The 21,263-nt window shown below is 44.0% G+C and overlaps 1 protein-coding gene across 6 annotated transcripts in view; it reads right to left on the minus strand.

The window, feature by feature from the left end:
* The window catches only part of oxr1a (oxidation resistance 1a), a 389,372-nt gene that overhangs the window by 69,765 nt on the left and 298,344 nt on the right, over window positions 1–21,263 (minus strand). For all 6 annotated transcript variants that reach the window (XM_007242109.4, XM_022668689.2, XM_022668688.2 and 3 more), the window contains one exon: window positions 1,244–1,351. In XM_007242109.4, coding sequence (XP_007242171.3) covers window positions 1,244–1,351 — 108 coding nt within the window. The remainder of the gene's footprint in view (window positions 1–1,243; window positions 1,352–21,263) is intronic.

Consider the following 21,263-nt stretch of genomic DNA (forward strand, 5'->3'; position numbering starts at 1 on the left):
AAAAAATGAGAGAAGATGAGATGAGGGGCGGAAAAAAGGGGAAAGAAGTTGAGAAGGGGAAGAGTGGAGAGAAGTAGAAGGTATAGGAGAGGACAGAACAGGAGAAGAAAGGGGAGAAGATGAGAGGATAGATGAAAGACACAGAGAGAGAAAAGCAGAGAATGGAAGAGAAGTCATGGAGTGGAAGGAAATAAAGGAGGAAAGGAAAGGAGAAGAAAAAGAGGGAAGAAAAGCAAAGGACATGAGAGGAGTGGCTTAAAAAAGCATAGAAGTAAGAAAAGAGAGGAATGAAATGAGAAAAGGAGGAGGCAAATGAAGAAGGTAAAAGAAAGAGAGTAAAGGACATAACAGGACAAAGAGGAGGACATAAGATAAGAGGAGTGAAGAGGATGAAAGTAGAAATGAGATCTGGAGGAGAAGAAAGAAGCAGATGGGGAAGAGTGGACAAGACAAGGAGGTGAGGGGATATGAAAAAAAAAATAGAAGGAGAGAAAAGGAGAAGGACAGGAAAGGAGAAAAGAATGAAATAAGATGGGAAAAGAAGACAAAATAAAGAGACCGGGGGGGGGGGGGGGGTAACAGTGAGAAGAGAAGAGAAGAGAAGAGAAGAAAAGAGAAAAGAGAAGGACAGGTGAGGAGATAAAAGGAGAGGAAGAGAACAGAAGGAGAGGAGAGCAAATCAAAGCAGAAAAGAGAAGAGAAGAGAGGAGAAGAGAAGAGATGGAAGCAGAGGATAGGAGGTGAGGAGATAAAAGGAGGGGAGGAGAAGAGAAGGAAAGGAGAGGGAAGGACAGGAGAGGAGGAGATAAAAAGAGAGGAGGAGGAGATAAAAGGGGAGGAGGAGAAGGAAAGGAGAGCAAATGAAAGCAGAGAAGAGAAGAGAAGAAAATGTGATGAGATAAAGGTAGAGGAGGAGAAGAGAAGAGAGTAGAGGGAAGGACAGGAGAGGAGATAAGGAGATAAAAGGAGAGGAGGAGAAGAGACGGAGAGGAGAGAAAAGGAAAGCAGAAAATATGCAGAGATAAGAGAAGAGATGAAAAAGGACAGAAAAACAGTGGTAGAAGACAGAAGAGGAGAGAAGAAGGAGGTGAAAAGAAGAAGGAAGCAAAGGACAGGAGAAGGAGGAAAAGGAGATAGTAGGAAAGGAAAAGGTGGGGAAGAGGAGAGGAAATGAGGGCAGAGAAGTGGAAGATGAGGAGGAGGTGGAGAAGGAGGAGGAGGAGAGGAGGGGAGAGGAGCACACCTGGCCGGGGACCACGGCTCTGGAGAAGAGCTTGTTTAGCTGAACCAGCTCGTTGGGGGTGGTGTCAAACTTCAGCGCTATGCTGTTCAGAGTGTCCCTCGATTCCACCTGGACCACAGACACAACACAAACAAAAAAACAAAAAACAGGCCACACATCAATAAACAAACAAACAAACAAACAAACAGAGGAGAAGAAGAGGAGAGGAGTTCAGGATGAGCTTTGGAGATAAGGTTAGGTTCAGAGGAAACACACACAAACTAAATAAAACCATCACATAACTCCTCTGAGACAGCTTATGAGCATCAAAGAAGTCTGATATGATGTCATCTTGTTTCGTACGTCAATGTGTATCTCCAATGCAGGATCTTCACTTGTGAAATCTCAGTACATGACAAATTACCCCCACTATTCCCATGTTCTCAGTTTCTGCTCATGGATATGAACACAACATCTACAGGACATGGAGATCAGAACATCCTAATAGAATTCAAAGGACAATAAAGCCTCAATTTACCATCAAATCCCCAAAGACACTGAAGATCAAGAGAAAACGATGAAAAGGTACAATCATCTGACCTTCAAACCACAACAATAACCTCCTCCAGCAACCAAAAAAACTGAAGGAGGAACTGTCGCCCACAGCTCTGCACTATATATCATCTGTTAACCATTACATTACGTTACATTACATTACATTTGGCAGACGCTTTTGTCCAAAGCGACAAAGCGACAATAGTCAAGTACAATGTAAAATAAGTTTAAAGGTAAAACATCTTTGGATAGGGATAAAAGGAGGTCAAAGGGGAGTAATAGGATAGAGGAGTGAAGGAGGGGAAGAAGGAAATGAGGTTAGAAGTAGTTAGTGTGTTAGAGGTGTTAGGAGAGTAAGTGCTGTTTGAAGAGCTCTGTCTTCAGGAGTTTCTTAAAGATAGTGAGAGATTCTCCTGATCTGGTAGTGGAAGGTAGTTAGTTAGAGGTGTTAGGCGAGTAAGTGCTCTTTGAAGAGCTCTGTCTTCAGGAGTTTATTAAAGATAGTGAGAGATTCTCCTGATCTGGTAGTGGAAGGTAGTTTGTTCCACCATTGGGGAACTCTGTATGAGAACAGTCTGGATTGCTTTGTGTGAATGTTTGTTTGGCAAAGCGAGGCGACGTTCATTGGAGGAGCGCAGCGGCCGGGAGGTAGCGTAAGTCTTCAGGAGTGAGTGCAGGTAGGAAGGAGCCTGTTCTATGTGCCCGTTTTGGCTGGTTGAAGACCAGACGTGCTGCTGCGTTCTGGATCATCTGGAGTGGTTTTACTACACAGGCCGGGAGGCCAGTTAGCAGGGCATTAGCAAACTATTTGCCTTTGCAATAGTGATATATTGATATATTGATGCTGAGATCAATATGGAAATAAGTCTCCAGACAAATTACAGGGAGAAGCAAGTGTGCACAGCAGAAAAAAAAAAAAAAACAAATTAGGGGCACAAAAAGAAACAGAAAGATTATTAAAATAAATTATTTGATTGACCTTAATTTCTTCATCAGCATAGACACTAATTAGCCACATTTTGTGTATTAATGTTATGCTATTTTAAGCATTTCATTGTCAAAAAAGAAAATATGTTTAGTGCCAGAGCTGGACATTTATGAATGGTTGGAATTAATGTATTTTTGTAAAAATAAATAAATACAAATTAAAATGTAAGTGGCACCCAACGCATTTTACTAGTGCATCTCATAAAAATTGAATTTCATTGAAAAGTTACTTTATTTCAGTAATTCAGTTCAAAATGTGAAACTCATATATTATATACATGTATTGCATACAGAGTGATCTATTTAGAATTGGTACTTTTGGCAGTGTGGACAGTGTGCCAAGTGTTTCCTGCTGGAAAACAAAATCCACATCTCTATAGAGCCATGTAATCTGCTGGTGTTCTGTGTCATATCAAGTGAAGATCTTAAACCCCGTGTTTGCGATTGGTCTGAAGAATAGGTTCGGCCAATCAGTGTACAATGTCGCATCAAGCGTCAAAATCAATTTGGATACAGTTGAGAAAATCTCAACTTCATTTGTCGCTCTGTCACTCTGTCACTGTTGCTTTGTTGCAACAACAAATCGCGCCCTCCCATAGAAAATGAATGGCCGCCTATTGCTCTGTCACCTACCAGTGTGAATGCAGGGTAAATCCCACCTATGCAGGCTTGTTCTCAAACCTCATGCGTGCATTTTATCGATCATGTTGATGCACTTTCACAGTCACATATTTGGTATGCAGTTCGGTGAAGGGTTATCGCTGATTGTTATCAGTGGAATCTGTACTGGGCTCATTCCTGTAGAAAATTTTAGATCAGATACTGAAGGGAGAAAAAAAAATCTGATACATTTCTGTAAGAGGTTTAGATGCTCTTGAGATGAACTTCCTCCTAGATGCTCATCTCTAATCAAAGCTCTAAAGCGTACAAATATCATTATAAACAAAAACTATCGGAATATTATTGCGATTCATCATCTCTAGTCCTGATACCACTATGGGCAGCGCACTTATCCCGTTCATATAAAACACTGATAAAGTACAAATTAAACCAATCCTGCAACAAATCCTGCAGGATAAGATCATCCGCGTGTGTTCCCAGTAGAACTAATCTATGACCAACACACAGGCCATTTATCAGCAGTCACGGTGGCAGTAGCTTAAAGCAGAGCCACCAGTCACTGTTCCACTTTTGTGTGCTGCTGACATGCTTATTGACCCGCTCCACTGTACTGCACTGCGTCCTTATCAGCCCCCCGACTGAGATCAATACGCTGACTTCACCACCGCAGCCAGCCGTGGCTTGACGTGACAGCCGCCGGCCCGAAGGGCTTTCGGTGGCAACCAATCACGCACTTCTTCCTATCTGTCATCAGGAAACACCTTCAGGCTTTTCAAGCAAAGACAGTCTGATCCATTCCATCCAAACCCGGGCTTATTTAACGCCCCCCTGTATAGGGTATATATATATACGGGCTGCATGACGAGCACCAGGTAGTAAAAAAATGACACTGCTGTGGGAGATACGCTTCCATTAGGCTGAACCAATACTCGGCCATGTAGCTGTTGATAGCATACAGGACTGAAATGCTTGTACCTGAAATGAGTGTCATAAATCTACTACAAATTAGGCTGAAGAAAGATGACATTTATATGGCTTTAAACGAGCGCTAAATACAATGTACCAGGTTTCGTTCACAGATATCCAGAGAGTCCATTTAATCTTCACCTTAAGAAAATAGTGTAGTATAGTTGTGGATAATTGTGTCCAGTGTTGTGGTCTGATATGAATGCTCCAAGCTTATAGGATGGTGAAGGTTCTACCATAGCTTCACAATTCCACTTGATTTTAAATTACAAGCTTTGCTGCTTTCAGACCTGAAATGTAACATTTTCCTGGCTTCTTCTCTTTCGCCACTAGTTCTGTCCTGTCCAAATGCCCAAGGGGGGTTGGCTCCACCCAGGCTTTTACGTATGGTACAATCTGCTAAAGTACAGATGCTTAAAGACCTGGGACAATGATATGACCAAGACAACTTTTACTTTCCTGATTTACTGAATTATTATTTGTTGTGCTCTATATCTTTTCAGGTCTGTTTCCTGTCTGCTCGCTTTACTCTTAAGAACAGGGCTCTGTTTTGTTTCTGTCTGGTCTCCGCCCTAGCCCTGCCTAGTCATTAGAGTTCCCACCTGTCTTATTCGTACCCAGCCCTCTCGTTATCCTCCCCAGGTGTTCCTTGTCTGTCTCAATATATATATATATATACTGTGGTAGGCCCCTGGGGTAGGGGGCGTGACCACTGTGACCCAGAAGGAGGAAGCACACAGAGAACACAGACACGGGGAGTAAATGAACTCAAAACGTACCTTTTATTTGGCTTTTAAATGCCCTCCACCACACCCAAAAACAACTTAAAACATCATTATGGCCCAATGGGGCTCTAGAGTCAGTATAATTACTTTTCTTTAGTTCTTAAAGGTCCGTGCGGCCTCAACCCTCAGCTCCCCAGTCGAGTGTGTCCTCCTCAGTGAGCTGAGGCTGAGTTTTTATACCTGTCCCAGCCGGCTGCTTAATCAGTCCTGAATGCACACCGGCTGGGACAGACATGGCTGTGAGTTCCGGCGTGGGGCGGACCCACGGTTCCCCCGCCTCCTCACGCCACAGTCCCTCCCCCTAAGCTTCCAGCCACCAGGGTCGAAGGTGAGGCGTGACCTGGTGACTGGAGCGAACGAAGAGAGGCGGGGTGAGGAGAGCGGGGGATGCAGTTCGTTCGCTTGGGCCCCCCCCTCCAGAGAGAGGCCCGTGGAGATGGCAGCCCACCTCCCAGCCTTAGTCCCCCAGCCTCGCGCAGCGGCGGCTCTCGGCAGCGCGGCGGCGGGAGGTGCGGCGGCTCTCGGCAGCCCCGCGGCGGGAGGTGCGGCGGCTCTCGGCAGCCCCGCGGCGGGAGGTGCGGCGGCTCTCGGCAGCCCCGCGGCGGGAGGTGCGGCGGCTCTCGGCAGCCCCGCGGCGGGAGGTGCGGCGGCTCTCGGCAGCCCCGCGGCGGGAGGTGCGGCGGCTCTCGGCAGCCCCGCGGCGGGAGGTGCGGCGGCTCTCGGCAGCCCCGCGGCGGGAGGTGCGGCGGCTCTCGGCAGCACCGGGACGGGTCGAGCGGCTGCTCGTGGCACCGGGACGGGTGGAGCGGCTGCTCGTGGCACCGGGACGGGTGGAGCGGCTGCTCGTGGCACCGGGACGGGTGGAGCGGCTGCTCGTGGCACCGGGACGGGTGGAGCGGCGGCTCGTGGCACCGGGACGGGTGGAGCGGCGGCTCGTGGCACCGGAACGGGTGGAGCGGCGGCTCGTGGCACCGGAACGGGTGGAGCGGCGGCTCTTGGCACCGGAACGGGTGGAGCGGCGGCTCGTTGCACCGGAACGGGTGGAGCGGCGGCTCGTTGCACCGGAACGGGTGGAGCGGCGGCTCGTTGCACCGGAACGGGTGGAGCGGCAGCTCTTCGTGGGCAGGCTCGCGGGGCCGGGCTGGGAGCGGCGGTGGCTCTCTGTAGCGCCAGGGCAGGAGGCTGAGCGGCGGCTCGCGGGGCCGGGCTGGGAGCAGCGGCGGCTCTCTGTAGCCCCAGGGCAGGAGGCTGAGCGGTGGCTCGCGGGCCCGGGCTGGGAGCAGCGGCGGCTCTCTGTAGCTCCGGGGCTGGATGAGCGGCGGCTCTCGGTAGCTCCGGGGCTGGATGAGCGGCGGCTCTCGGTAGCTCCGGGGCTGGATGAGCGGCGGCTCTCGGTAGCTCCGGGGCTGGATGAGCGGCGGCTCTCGGTAGCTCCGGGGCTGGATGAGCGGCCGCTCTCGGTAGCTCCGGGGCTGGATGAGCGGCGGCTCTCGGTAGCTCCGGGGCTGGATGAGCGGCGGCTCTCGGTAGCTCCGGGGCTGGATGAGCGGCGGCTCTCGGTAGCTCCGGGGCTGGATGAGCGGCGGCTCTCGGTAGCTCCGGGGCTGGATGAGCGGCGGCTCTCGGTAGCTCCGGGGCTGGATGAGCGGCGGCTCTCGGTAGCTCCGGGGCTGGATGAGCGGCGGCTCTCGGTAGCGCGGCGGCTTGTGGAGCGGCGGCTCTCGGTAGCGCGGCGGCTTGTGGAGCGGCGGCTCTCGGTAGCGCGGCGGCTTGTGGAGCGGCGGCTCTCGGTAGCGCGGCGGCTTGTGGAGCGGCGGCTCTCGGTAGCGCGGCGGCTTGTGGAGCGGCGGCTCTCGGTAGCGCGGCGGCTTGTGGAGCGGCGGCCCTCGGTAGCGCGGCGGCTGGCTCGGCCTCGCTCTTGTCAGGGCCGTTCTCCCCCCTCCACGACTCCGACTCGGCCGCCGAAGAGTTTCGCGGGAGAGGCGGGGCGGAGTCGGACTGTGGCCCGGGCAGAGAGGCGCGGAACTCGTCCTCCTCCTCCGGGCCGACGCAGCAGCAGCAGAAGTCCGGGCCGGTGTGAGCACACTCGGCCTCCCGGTGTCTGGGGCTCGGACACCACTCGCACCAGCCGAGTTCGGGGCGAGGCGCCCACTGCTGCTGCAGCCGCCTCTCGCTGGCGTCCTCCCACCGCTGACGGAGCCACTCCGGCAGGAGGGAGGAGAAAGGGAAATCCTCAGCGTTACCGCTGCAGAGCGGTGGAGAGTAGCTGGGGGCGGGCTCTGGCTCGAGGAGTATGGAGACGAAGGGGAATTCCCCGGCGTCACACCAGCGAGGCGGTGAGTAGCCGGGGGCGGGCCTCCCCTTTTTTCTCCCGCGAGGCATTATAAATTTATTTATTTTTCCGGGGAAAAAAAAAAAGGCAAAACAAAACTGAGGTGTGGCTTCGGGCGGCCAAACAAAGGCACGCTTTGAGTCCGCCACAGCCCCGTGTCGTGCTCCACTCCGCGGCTTCCTTCCAACCAGGTCACTGGACCCCGCCCAAAAGGGGCGGTGCCCGCATTCTCCACCACTGTGGTAGGCCCCTGGGGTAGGGGGCGTGACCACTGTGACCCAGAAGGAGGAAGCACACAGAGAACACAGACACGGGGAGTAAATGAACTCAAAACGTACCTTTTATTTGGCTTTTAAATGCCCTCCACCACACCCAAAAACAACTTAAAACATCATTATGGCCCAATGGGGCTCTAGAGTCAGTATAATTACTTTTCTTTAGTTCTTAAAGGTCCGTGCGGCCTCAACCCTCAGCTCCCCAGTCGAGTGTGTCCTCCTCAGTGAGCTGAGGCTGAGTTTTTATACCTGTCCCAGCCGGCTGCTTAATCAGTCCTGAATGCACACCGGCTGGGACAGACATGGCTGTGAGTTCCGGCGTGGGGCGGACCCACGGTTCCCCCGCCTCCTCACGCCACAATACATATGTATATATATATATATATATATATATATATATATATATATATATATATATATATATATATATATAGACCCCTTTTTTCAGTCTTCCTATGTCTGCTTTTGAGTGTTTTCACATCAGTTTGCGGTTGTTTTTTTAGTTTGTTTGGTTTTGTCCTGTTTGTTTCTTGTCTTTTGTCAGTCAGCTTTTTGTGTTAATTTTCAGTTAATGAGTTGTTTTGAGTTTATTATTGTATTTTTCACACTTAAAATTCATTGATTTTCCCAAAAATTGTTAGTGCGCCACTGTGTGTATGAATCTTACCAGTCAGGTTGTAAGGAGCAGTAAAGCCTCTCCACTAAAGTGCAGCTTTATAAAGGAGTTTCAGTGAAGTTTCTCCAGCACTGGGGACTGAAGTAGCATTACCCGCTAAATGCTATTTCCCCGTTCAAAGGTGAGTATTATCCGCCTGCAGCCTGCTGCTAACCCTGGCTAGCACTGCTTAAGCAGCATTAGCATTACCCGCTAACCGCACTAAGCGCTAGAGTTTTAGCTGTTCAGAGGTGAGTCTTATCGGCATGTTGCCTTGTGCTAACCCCGGCTAGCACAGCTGGAGCACCATTAGCATTAGCCGCTAACCACGCTAGCTCTTTTGTCAATCAGAAGTAAAGATATCAGACTGTGTGTTTACTGTGTTAAAACAAGCCAGACCAGTATCCGCACAAAACCCTGATCTCAGTCCTGAAGAACACCATTAAGATGAAATAGAACAGAGATTTTTGAGCTAGACACTATTTTTTGACCTTATAAGACACTATTTTTTGATTCTAGGAACGTGTCTAGGAATCATACACTAGACTGATCAATATATATGTATATATATATATATAGATAAATAGATACGTAGATAGATAGATAGATATTTTAGTTATTCCGAAGGAGTAGATGTTGCTAATGTGATTAGATAATTAACAGAGCAAAGCGCAAGGTGCAATGATTATGAAAGTGACTGATGTGCCATAGAAATGTAAATATAAATATGCATACGTAACAAATATAGTTCTGAAAAGTGAATATGTGAATACCCAATCATGGACAATACCTGAGAAATGATGTAGAATATTTTTTCCAATATTTAGCATCCAATTTAAGGCCTATCTAATAATCCTGTTATTGGGGCATGGTGTGCATGGTGTTGGCGCTGCCCTTCAGAAAGCTGTTCACCTTGACGGTGAACGCTGCACTAGACGCGCTGTGAGCATCAGAAAGTGTGTCACACAGCACGGGGCTATCTCACCTAAATCAGCGGCGGAGCATGGAGAGAAATGTGTGACAAGACTAAACGTGTGAACTGAGCCGTGAACATGTGAGGAGAAAACAACGGGTCAAGGTTAGAGAAGGTGCCCCAGACAGGTGTGTCTGTGTAATCAGGTCCATTGATCATATACTCAGTACCAGATTAACACTTTTTGAGGCCCGGGGCTAATTACCAGGATGACGCAAAAAAGGAAAAATAGGACACTTTAAAAAGATCATTAAAATGGATACATAAAAAATAAAGAATGTATATCTTATGAAGAAAAAAATAATTTAATCAATAAAATAATAAAAATATTTCAGATGAATAAAACAATAATTCATATAAAAACGGGCCAAAGAGTCTAAAATCAGAGAGAGTGCGCATTTCTAGTGCAGAAAACAGACAAAGAGTCTAAAAGCGGAGAGGATGCGCATTTCTAGCGCAAATTAAGGAGTTTAATATTAAGAGACATCATGAAATGAAACAATCAATTTGAAAAATCTTAGTTTACACAAAAGTATATATATATCTGTGCTTGTGTTAAAGTAACGGATAGGCTGTGATTATCTGAAATGCTAGAAATGCGTATTTACTGCAGAACAGCTGGACTAATATCTGCGTGATTGATCCGTCCGTGTTCCCAGACTCTGAACAGCCTTCGTCAGCCTTACGTAAGCTAAGCAAGTCTCCAGACGCGTGGGTGTCTTCTTCTGCCAGCCGATTTTGTCGCTGTCACTCTTAAGATTTCCCTGAGTCTGCATGGATGTGAGTTTTTTATTTATTTTATTATTTTTTTTATTTAATCTGCTTTGTTTTTGTTTTCCTTGGTGGCAGAATGAGAGACAGAGACCTTCCAGAATAAAAAAAAAATAATAAAAAAAAGGGGAACAAAAAAAAAGTTTTGGCGTCTCTCTCCAGATGGAAGCGTCAGCAGTCGATATTCCCAGCGCCCCTGCTCCGGCACTTCCCTTTCATCCTCCCAGTCTGGCACACAACATCCATTCCCTGCGAGTGCCGTTTGCGAGCGCCTCTTCCACGGGCTATTTATTTTTAGCTTCTCGCTGCTTCGCTTGCGAACAAATACAACCTGCCTCGCCGCCCCCTCAGTGGCCAGCGCCGGCTCTCCATGTGACGAAACTGGCGCGCTACCGAGCGCTGACGTCAGAGATAAACAACGCCAAGAGCGTGACTGAACTGATGCACACTATATATCACCACTAATTAATCACTAATCATTAGCCTATATCACGATGCTGGCCTTCATACTCCATATAGAATATGACTCTCTGTCTCAGATACCCACACACTGTAAACCTATACGTTGGGTTTTTCTAAACAATACTCAACTATTTTGAGTTGGCTGAACATTTGTGGGCTCATATGTACATTTAAAATGAGATCTTTGAGTTAAACCAACTTATAATAACTGAGTTTAGTCTGTTGCCATTGGCAGCTTTCTTTCTATTGGCTTCTTTCACAATCTATTTGCATACTGGGTGTGTACAACAGTTTCTGACTAACACTCACCATCAGTGTGTAGTGATTCCCCCCAGGCTACCTTAGAAATAAATCATGTTCCCCTTTAGTTGTAATAACTTGATGTTTTAATTTATGCAAAACTGGCTGCCTTAAAAAAAGTTAAGTAAATTCAACTTATCCGGTCTGACAGTGTAACAGAAATAAAAAAGTTAAATCAACGTCATCTTTAGTTGTAATAACTTAATGTTGAAGTTTTCTTTACCCATTAATTAACTTTTTTAAGGCAACTTTTTCCAGGCTTACAGTGCAGCAGTGTTAATTTTGACAGGTGATTTTCATTTAGTTTTAGTCTTAGTCTTTTGACTAAAATGTATAATAGTTTTAGTCACATTTTAGTCTTTTGGTTATTATTAGTTTTAGTCTAGTTTTGGTCAACAAAATCAAACAACAATTTAGTCTAATTTTAGTCTAATTAATTTTAGTCATATAAATAGTATGTATTATGTATTTTTATTGCTTTTCTATTTTTTTTTTTTTTTGTATTGTGACTGTAGATATTTACTGCTAAGTAGGGCTTCATGATATATCATTTAAACATCGTCATCAGGACGTACCATGTCACTTAAGCCAATTAAATCAAACACATCATGTTGCAATGTTTTGATTCTTGACACAAGAAGTAGATACACAGTGCTGTCTCTGTGTCTGTGTGAGTGACAGGCTGCTGCTGCCTGAGAAGCGCAAGGGAGGGCATAGGAGTAAACACCGCATGGCCTCCATCCACATGGCTAAACGCACACGTGTTGAAAGCTGTGCACCAAAGTTAGTGCAGTGTTTTCCCAGAAAATCTTACAGCACTTCATGCTTCCCTCTGCTGACAGCTTTTATGGAGATGCGGATTTTATTTTCCAGCAGGACTTGGCACACTGCCCACACTGCTAAAAGTACCAATTGGTCTTATATAATATTCTAATTTTCTGAGACAATGATTGTTGGGTTTTCAATGGCTGTAAGCCATAATCATTATGCTTAAAATAGATCACTCTGTGTGCAATACATTTATATAATATATGAGTTTCACATTTTGAACTGAATTACTGAAATAAAGAAACTTTTCAAGAGATTTCCTAATTGTATTCTAGCAGAAAGACTTCCCTGTCTGTAGAGACTGTTACTCCAATAAAAGCAGGATAAACTCTATTTAATATCCTTGCTATCAGAAGATACACTGAGAATCAATTGTGTCTCAATACTTTTATCCACATAATGAATAAATTTAATTTTAATATCTTGTGCACCACTTGGAATCAATGCACAATTACGAGGCAGCCGGAAAATACTACAATCCCAGACTTGTGTGTGTGTGTGTGTGTATGTGTGCTCACAGAGCTGATCTTAAGACAGAGCAGCTGATCATCAGTGTGCTAATAAGTCAGACTGACCCAGAAACAGCAGTATTGTTTGTTATATGTGGGTATATATGTGGGTCTGCTTTGCTTGAAGCAGCGGGAGGCATGATTTTTTAATATGACCAAGTGGGAAACAATAATCAGCTACTATTTAATAATAAATTAATCAGCATAAAATGCTATAAAATCACTGACCTCAGGAGCACAAGCACCAGTTCACTGAGAATCCATTGATGTAAATGTAAAGGGAATGTACAGGCAATCTCTCATGTTTATTTAATCTTTCCTGTTACTCTGGGGCAAAACATAATAAATGCTGTATCACAGATAAGACAGATAAAAGGAAACAGATTCAATCAAATGGTTCCTCAACTTCTTTCTGCAGGTCTCTTGGTGGTTATTCCGCTGGTAGAATGGGAATTATTTGGATATTTAATTTATTGCTATATGAACAATGTATGAGTCTTCATTCTTGTTGGATGCACTATGTTTTTCCTCGACTGAGAACAGTTTAGATCAGAAATAGCTCTGAATGAGTTGCACCTACTGCTGACACAGGTGTGCAAATGCACACACAGCTGGTCTAGACCCTGTACAGAAGTACTTCCTCTCTAGAGCAGATACACAAAAACCAACTGGCACCAATCCAATAAAGCCAAGCATGGGTTTATGGGTATTAAGCTCCCCAGCATTGATGAGAATAAGAAACTATAAATAGGCTGGGATATTTCTGTCATTAAATAGGCTATTTAATGACAGAAACTGGAGGACACTGACTTTTAATTTGAAATATTTCACCATTCCTCCAAATAAACTGGCACTGTTATCCTCTGTTTGCTTTAAAAGTATATAATAAAAGAATTGCAATATTTCCTAGCTCTATTTGTCCAGACAGTAGCTGGAAATCTGAAATGACTAAACTGTCATGATAGTATTCTTTAAATTAAATTCTGTCTAATTTCTGGAAAAAAAATATCTATTAAATTTCAGGTCAAATTTTGAAATAATAAATAAAAGCATGTTTTACTTTGACCTGTTTAACTATTTAAAAGGTCCATATAATATTGCTGTACTCTCTACTACATTTATTATTCCTACTTTACACTAGAGCTGAGTTTTGGTAAGAACCTGGCGATATGATACATATACATGATACACGATAAAAGGGTTACAATTCAATATATCACGATACATTGCAATTTTTTTTCAAACTAAAGGAAAACCGTCATAGTATAAAAAAAAACCCCACAATATTATATTTTGCATTAAAATTTAAGTTAAAGGAGAATGATGCTGTAAAATTGACTTTTGATGTAGTAAAACATGAGTACTAATCTTTGTTGAATAAGAGAGATTAGAAGATAACTTTACGCTATGGGATGTAAACATTGATTTTTAATGAGCTTCTTGTGCAGTTTTTAAGTTATTAATGCCTTGTTTTAAATGTCGGGGCTCTTTGGATTCTAGCAATAATGTGTGGAGCTACTTTGAGCCAGGATAACGGTGTAAAAAGCGATTTACCTGCAGTGGCAAAATATGCCCCAAAGCAACCGTTGTAAGGAGTGCTGGGCAAAAAGCACAAAATTACTGGATCTCAGGAAGCTGTAGGAGAGCGGAGGGGGGGCTATTCAACAAAGGTATTGAAGACGATATTGAAAAAATGTACATTGCAAATGTTCTTTTTTGACTATATATATATAAACAATGAACGGCCTATCAAGAGCTGAGTCAGTGCTGAGCACTCAAAACCCGAGGAAAACAGCAAAACAACAGTAATCGGCCCTTTAATCAGGCATTTGAATGGCTTTTTAAAAGGTAAATAAGAGCGTTTTTTCCGGGATTTAAAGGTGCACAGCTTTCCACACGTGCGTTTTCAAGCACGTGTCCAACCATGTGGATGGAGGCCATGCTGTTAACTCGTGTTTACTTCTGCTCCCCCTCCCCTCGCGCTCCGCCTCCCCCTCGCGCTTCTCAGGCAGCAGCAGCCTGTCACTCACAGACACAGAGACAACACTGTGTATCTGCTTCTTGTGTCAAGAATCAAGAATCAAGAGACATCGCACATCCTGCGATGTGACTATTGATGATGCTTGAGCGATATATTGTGCAGCCCTAGGTATCGGCTGACTCTAAAGGCATCAAATTATGAAAGAAAAAGAAGAATGGCACCATCTGTGTTCCATAGCTGTGCTGGTTCCCTCCCATATGTCGCACTGCTTGATGATGACGAGCATGTTTGTTTTCATGTTTGGGAGAACGGCTATTTGTGATTAGCATGTGAACGGCTGGTGGAGTCTCTGAGTACCCACGAGAAAAACGCCACACTCGCCTGTCAGACTGATCAACCGCAGCCGACTCAGCCACGCTCTAACAGCTGCTGATCGCAACACGCAAACAGCAGAGAAAAAACACAAGCTCCCTTTACACACACACACACACACACTCATATACACACTCACTCGTACACACACTCACTCGTACACACACTCACTCGTACACATACACAGCCCAAAACCACTTCACACAGCGCAGCCAAACAACATTATTCATACGACAATTTATAGCAACAACTCAACCAAAAGTTATGCAGTGGACGAAATTCAAACTTTGGCTTTTTTACACTTCCATAAAACCAGCTAGTCTACCTTACATCAATATGCCGATTAAAGCATTTTACCATAAAATAGCAGATTTAAAGTTATATTAAAACTTTACTGGGAGAATACGGGGATTATTATTCCTTTAGTTATATGCATGTGATTCGTTTGGAATTACGTCACCAAGTTTGACCCCAACAAATGACTGAAACGCTCCAACACAGACAACACATTGAGAGGAGACTTCCCCCGGTGTCCCTCCAGACGGCCACTAAACGCTGCTGATCAACCTGGCGCTCATAATTCCTGGCATTTGCTTATTTAATTTATAACACAGATGTTGTGAAGTATCATTGGGAATTGTCTTGCGACATATCGAGTATTGCAGACTCACAGTATTGTTAGGATATCATTGTTATCGTGAGCATTGTGATAACATTTGTATTGTGAGATACAACTGTGATTCCCACCCCTATACATAAGTCAATTTGAGATTGCACAAAAGAAATTGCACATTGCATTATATGCACAATGTTATAACAATAAGAAGAATACTATGCTTTTATAGTCAATTTACTATTTCATACTGTATAACTAAGGGCGTTTTCACACTAGCATTATTTGGATTTGCATTATTTGTTTGTACACTTAGTGTGGTTCAATTGAGCAGGTGTAAAAACAGTAATCGGAAAAAAAAAAAGTATCGAGGCCTGTTAGTGGAAGTGGCCTTGGTCCGTTCCCAAACGAACTCTGGAGCGGTTCACTTGTGGTAAGAATGTGATCTGGTCTCGATCAGACCCAGCTATTAAATATACTCCTTTTATTTAAGCTCAACTGCTGATAAGGCGCAGTTAAATCTGATTTATTAGCCAGATAAGTAACTAATTACCACAGCTATGAACAAACGCTGTCTCTGCTCCATGCTGTTTACACGATCTGTGCAGCGTTCACTGCTCGCAGCTGTGCGACTCCATTTATTTATTTCATGTGCACATCTAGCAAATCTGGATACACGCGCTGGAACACAGAATCTTTTCAATATATTTACTTTCTTGCTAATGCACCAGACAGCTCTGACCAATCAGAGGACACAGCATGCTCACGTGGTTTATTGATGCGCGTTTTGGTGCATTTAGGTTTGCGCCTGTGTGAAACCAAACCAAACAGAGGGCGAAACACTCCAATTAAACAAACTCATCAACTGATCCAGACCATAGAAACCAACTAAAGGTGTAAAAGCCAGAGTCAGAGCTCAGAGTCAGCCATGCTATTGTGTCTCCTGAAGCAGAGTAGTTAAGGGCCTTTCCCAAGGGTCCTTTTTTAAGGGCCCAACAGTGGCAGCTTAGTGGCACAAGCACTGAACCCCACAACCCTGTGATCAATAACCTGGCTCTCAAACTGTACTGAACCACTGAACCACCACAAGTCCCCTGATTTTAACTGCTACCATAAGAGCTTCAATTACTAGTCTTAGTTATAATAAACTTATAAACTGTTTCTCCAATGTACGACTAAAGAAACTTCAGAAACTCTGAGAAATATGCATGTCACTTCTGATCCACTGCCCAAACAGGAAACAGGAAAACTGCGTCCAGCTGATACCAGGCCAAACTCTTCCTATAAAGCAGGAAACCGAAAACGAAGGGACAATCTCCAACAATCAACATCGGGCATGAAGAGCGCTATCGCACTGGAAATAATACTCCAGCGGACGGTGTAATCAAGCAGAATGTCAGATCAGAGGAGAAGGAGCGCTCCGGCGGCTCCCCGCGCACAGCCCGGCTTTAGCTGTTTCAGCATGACAGTTGCCATAGTGACATTGCCGTTACTAGCCTCATGGTATGTGGTGCCTGACTGTGCCGCTGATCATTTACAGGCCTAATTTTAGCTCAGCGGTCGCACCAAGATCTGACATTCAGTCCTTCAGACAACACAGGCAAAAAGACAGAGAGGACGAGCAAAAGAGAGAGAGAGAGAGAGAGAGAGAGAGAGAGAGAGAGAGAGAGAAAGAAAGGGTGAGAGAAAGAGCAAGAGAAAGAGAGACAGAGAGAGAGAGAGAGAGAGAGAGAGAGAGAGAGCTGACTACCTGCCTGAGCTCAGGTACTACATATTCACCACCAAAGACACTAGACACTGTTCCGCAGAGCCAAATGAACACAAAGAACCAGTTTCTCTACACTAAAAGAGCAGCCAATGTGGGCTGAGGCTGAAGAAGAAGAAGAAGGAGAAGAAGAAGAAGGTGAGTATTATCGACCTGTAGCCTGCTTCTAACCCCGGCTAGCACTTGTGGAGAAGCATTAGCATTACCCTCTAACTGCACTAAGTGCTAACAGTTAGCCACTAATGCTAAACCTCCAGCTTTAGTTAAAATCTAAAAATCTAAGGTTATTGTAAATAAATGGAAGCGCTTTACTCACCCAAATAAACAGTTTTTAGAAGAGAAATCTGTGTAGATTAACATCCAGCGCTCGTTTGACTTGTCTGACTCGTCTAAAATGTTTATTTTTTAGGAGTTACAGGTATGTTTACCTAACTTAGATTAGCTTTACAGGTTTACAGACCTACTGAATTAGACGGAAAATATGGCGACATCCCTGTTTCTTATCTATGCTGCATAACACTGAAATGAAAATAGACCAGAAAACAGATGGTGCGCCTTATAGTGCGAAAAATCCGGTACTCAACAACAAAGACACAAGACACCCTGTTCCACAGGGCCAAGGACCAATTGCTGGACCAGTGTTTACACATTGCTATAATGATATTTAAGGAGAATCTGCCATCCTTCTCCAGTGGAGAAGAGGAAAAACACATCAATGTGAGTAAAATCTGATTAAAAGAAAAGTTATTCTCCTCACATATCTCCATATCTCAGCTTAGAAAGCCAAGGTCAGAGAACAGGGTCAGCAAATCTATGGCGCCTTCTGAAGAAGAGCGGTTAAGAGCGAGAGACAAAAAAGTTCAAAAGAGTAAAAATCCTCCTGATAGTAAAAATTACTCAGACCATTTCCCAGCAGAATACCACATGCTGAGGCTAAGTTGCATCAGCAAACCTAGGCCAATTCTGGCCAAACTGCTCAGCTCACATACGAGCCAAGTGCTGCAAGTGCCAACACCCAGGTTGCAAAGTATAATATGGCAACTGGCTGTGAGCCACTTTTTCCAACCCTCTGATTGACAGAAGCAGAGTTTTAGTCAATGCTGCCACTATTAAGACCTGGTCTAGGTCAGGCCATAACATAATTTAAAAACATCCATGCCTTCCCCAATAGCACGAGAATAAAGTAAGAATAAAATATAGTAAGGGGAAACCAAACAAAGATTACAAACAGCTTTATGAGCCACCACTCTTGGCTTAGCTAGGCTACTTCAATGAATGCTTAACAATACAAAACATAACCCCCTAAACATCCTAAACATCCTGCTTCAAAGAACCAAATGAATACAAAGGAAGGGTTCCTCCAGATTTCAAGATATGAATACCATTTCAACTCAAGATTATTTATTTATTTTATTTTTTATTTTTTTCCCATTTTCTTCCCAATTTACACGGCCAATTACCCAACACACTCATTAGGACTCCCCCAATGCCCCAACACACCAGGAGGGTGAAGACTAACACATGCTTCCTCCGATACATGTGAAGTCAGCCACCGCTTCTTTTCGAGCTGCTGCTGATGCAGCATTGCCGATCAGCCAGCGAGCTCGGAGGAAAGTGCAGCAACTAGGTTCTGATACATCAGCTCACAGACGCCCTGTTCTGTGGACATCACTGTAGGAGTGATGTGGGAAGAGAGAGCGCCATCTACCCACCACAAGGGAGCAGGGCCAATTTTGCTCCCTCTGAGCGCCGGCAGCTTGATGGCAAAGCTGCATGAGCGGGAGTTCGAACCTGCGACCTCCTGCTCATAGTGGCAGCGCTTTACCACTCGGCGCCCAACTCGAGATTATTTGGTCTGATTGTATGAATGAATGGGGTGCAGATGTGTACACCCATGTATTGTGCTTCTACTTAACCCGTGCAGGCGTGCACACCATTTATGAAATACTATCTCAGGGCAGGCTCTGACAACAGATTTACTTCAGTTTTTACCTGTTATTTCAATTCACTTTCATCCCTTTTCTGCACCTACCCAATCCCAATAGTCCCTTTGTTCGACTCCCACCAAACTGTGCATTCTAATTTGGCACAGATCCTCAAGCTCTAAACCACAACCATAGACATTTCTAATTTATGTATTAACTTCTTATCGACACTATGAAATTTAATTATCAAACAAACACACAAACAAACAAAACATAAACCCAAATTAAAGTGATTATCAGCAGTTTATAGGCTCTTCTCAAGCCTTATTTTCAAGATGTTTTCTTATTCTAATACAAGCAAACTGCTTCCCACGCGTTCTTCACTGATCTCTTATAGCGGCTGGATTTTCTTCACACTTTTCCAGACTGGGAAAGGTGTGAAAAAAAAGCCTCACAAGCTTGGGACAATACACACCTCTGGAAAAAATTAAGAGAGCACTTCAGTGATCTGGTTATTCAGTTCTGAATAAGTTTCTCTGGTTTTGCTATTAATAGGTTTAGGTTTGAGTAAAATGAATATTGTTTTTTTATTTTATAAACTACAGACAACATTTCTCCCAAATTCCAAATAAAAATTTTGTCATTTAGAGCATTTATTTGCAGAAAATGAGAAATAACAAAAAAAGATGCAGAGCTTTCAGACCTCAAATAATGCAAAGAAAACAAGTTCATATTTATAAAGTTTTAAGAGTTCAGAAATCAATATTTGGTGGAATAACCCTGGTTTTTAATCACAGTTTTCATGCATCTTGGCATGTTCTCCTCCACCAGTCTTACACACTGCTCTTGGATAACTTTATAAAAAATAAGGTAATGGATATATAATATGGATGACCACAAGCCATCAAACCAAGCTGAACTGCTTGAATTTTTGCACCATGAGTGGCATTAAGTTATCCAAAAGCAGTGTGTAAGACTGGTGGAGGGTTATTCCACCAAATATTGATTTCTGAACTTTTAAAACTGTATGAATATGAACTTGTTTTCTTTGCATTATTTGAGGTCAAACTGTTTGTTATTTCAGCCATTTCTCATTTTCTGCAAATAAATGCTCTAAATGACAATATTTTTATCTGGAATTGTTGGAAATGTTGTCTGTAGTTTATAGAATAAAACAACAATGTTCATTTTACTCAAACAGAAACCTATAAATAGCTAAATCAGAGAAACTGATTCAGAAACTGAAGTAGTCACTTGTACATTTCGAGCTTGGAAGATGTACAGTTTGAACTTTGACTCTTTAAAGGCTGGAATAAAGGAAGCTTAGTGAAGTGCTGTCACGTCTCCAAGGCCACCCTGTAACGCGCTTCTTATAAAAAAGAGAGAAAGAAAAAAAAACAAGCACTTAGTCAAGGTAATGTTTAAGGCGCCCACTCTAGGAGTCATTATTGTGGAGGGCCGGCTGTGTTAATGGTTAGCCTGAACAGCGCTCGCTGCTGCTGAAGGAAGGCAGAGGGTGACGGATGCGGCAGACAGCCCAGAACGTTCTCCTGAGACACATTGGGGCTGATTAGCTGGTCCCCACCAACACGAGCACCTGGCGTACCTCCGAGTAGTCAGCATGGCTCCGTGCCATCTGCGTATGAGAAGGCCCGGGCTGTATAAATGTGTCTAAAAATATGCCACATATACACAGTTGCAGTGGCCATCTTGGATACTGCATGTTGTGCGTAGTTTCTTGTTGTCTGTGCTCATATTTAAATAAAACAAATCTAAAACAGAAGCATGTCTATTTGACTCTGCTTGAAAACTAACATTTTAGGACAAAAGTTTGCACCTTGCTAACTGATTAAACACAAACCTAAAATACCTGTTAGCTACATTAGCTTCATAGCTTCGTAGCTAATCAAATATGTTTAAGGTAGCAGGAAAATTACTTAACGGATAACTAAAGCCCTTGATTTTAGCTGAATCCACCCTGGCACTGGGTGATATATGGGTTTAAAAAGAGGGAAGGAGGGAGAGCTGGGGGGCAGTATTATTGATTGGCTGATCTGAATATTGTGATGTGTCAGCGTGCCAAAGTACACGGAAACGTCATTCACATCTATAGCACAGTTGAACCTGAGAGGGCGCTGCAGAGGTGGAACTGATTACAACGAAAGCATTAGTTTTTTTAGTTAGCAAATTTTTTTAAATATTTTAAGCCTAACTGGTATGTTTTATTACTTTAAATGAACACATTTTAGCTATAAATGTAAAAAAAAAAAATAAATGTGTGTGTGTTTTAACCAAATGTTTAAGATATGCAGTGCTATGTCAAAGTATTAGACTAATAAGTAACAGATTGCACAATATAAGCCATA

This window comes from Astyanax mexicanus, chromosome 1 (genome assembly GCF_023375975.1).
Source record: "Astyanax mexicanus isolate ESR-SI-001 chromosome 1, AstMex3_surface, whole genome shotgun sequence".
NCBI classification, from domain to species: Eukaryota; Metazoa; Chordata; class Actinopteri; order Characiformes; family Acestrorhamphidae; genus Astyanax; species Astyanax mexicanus.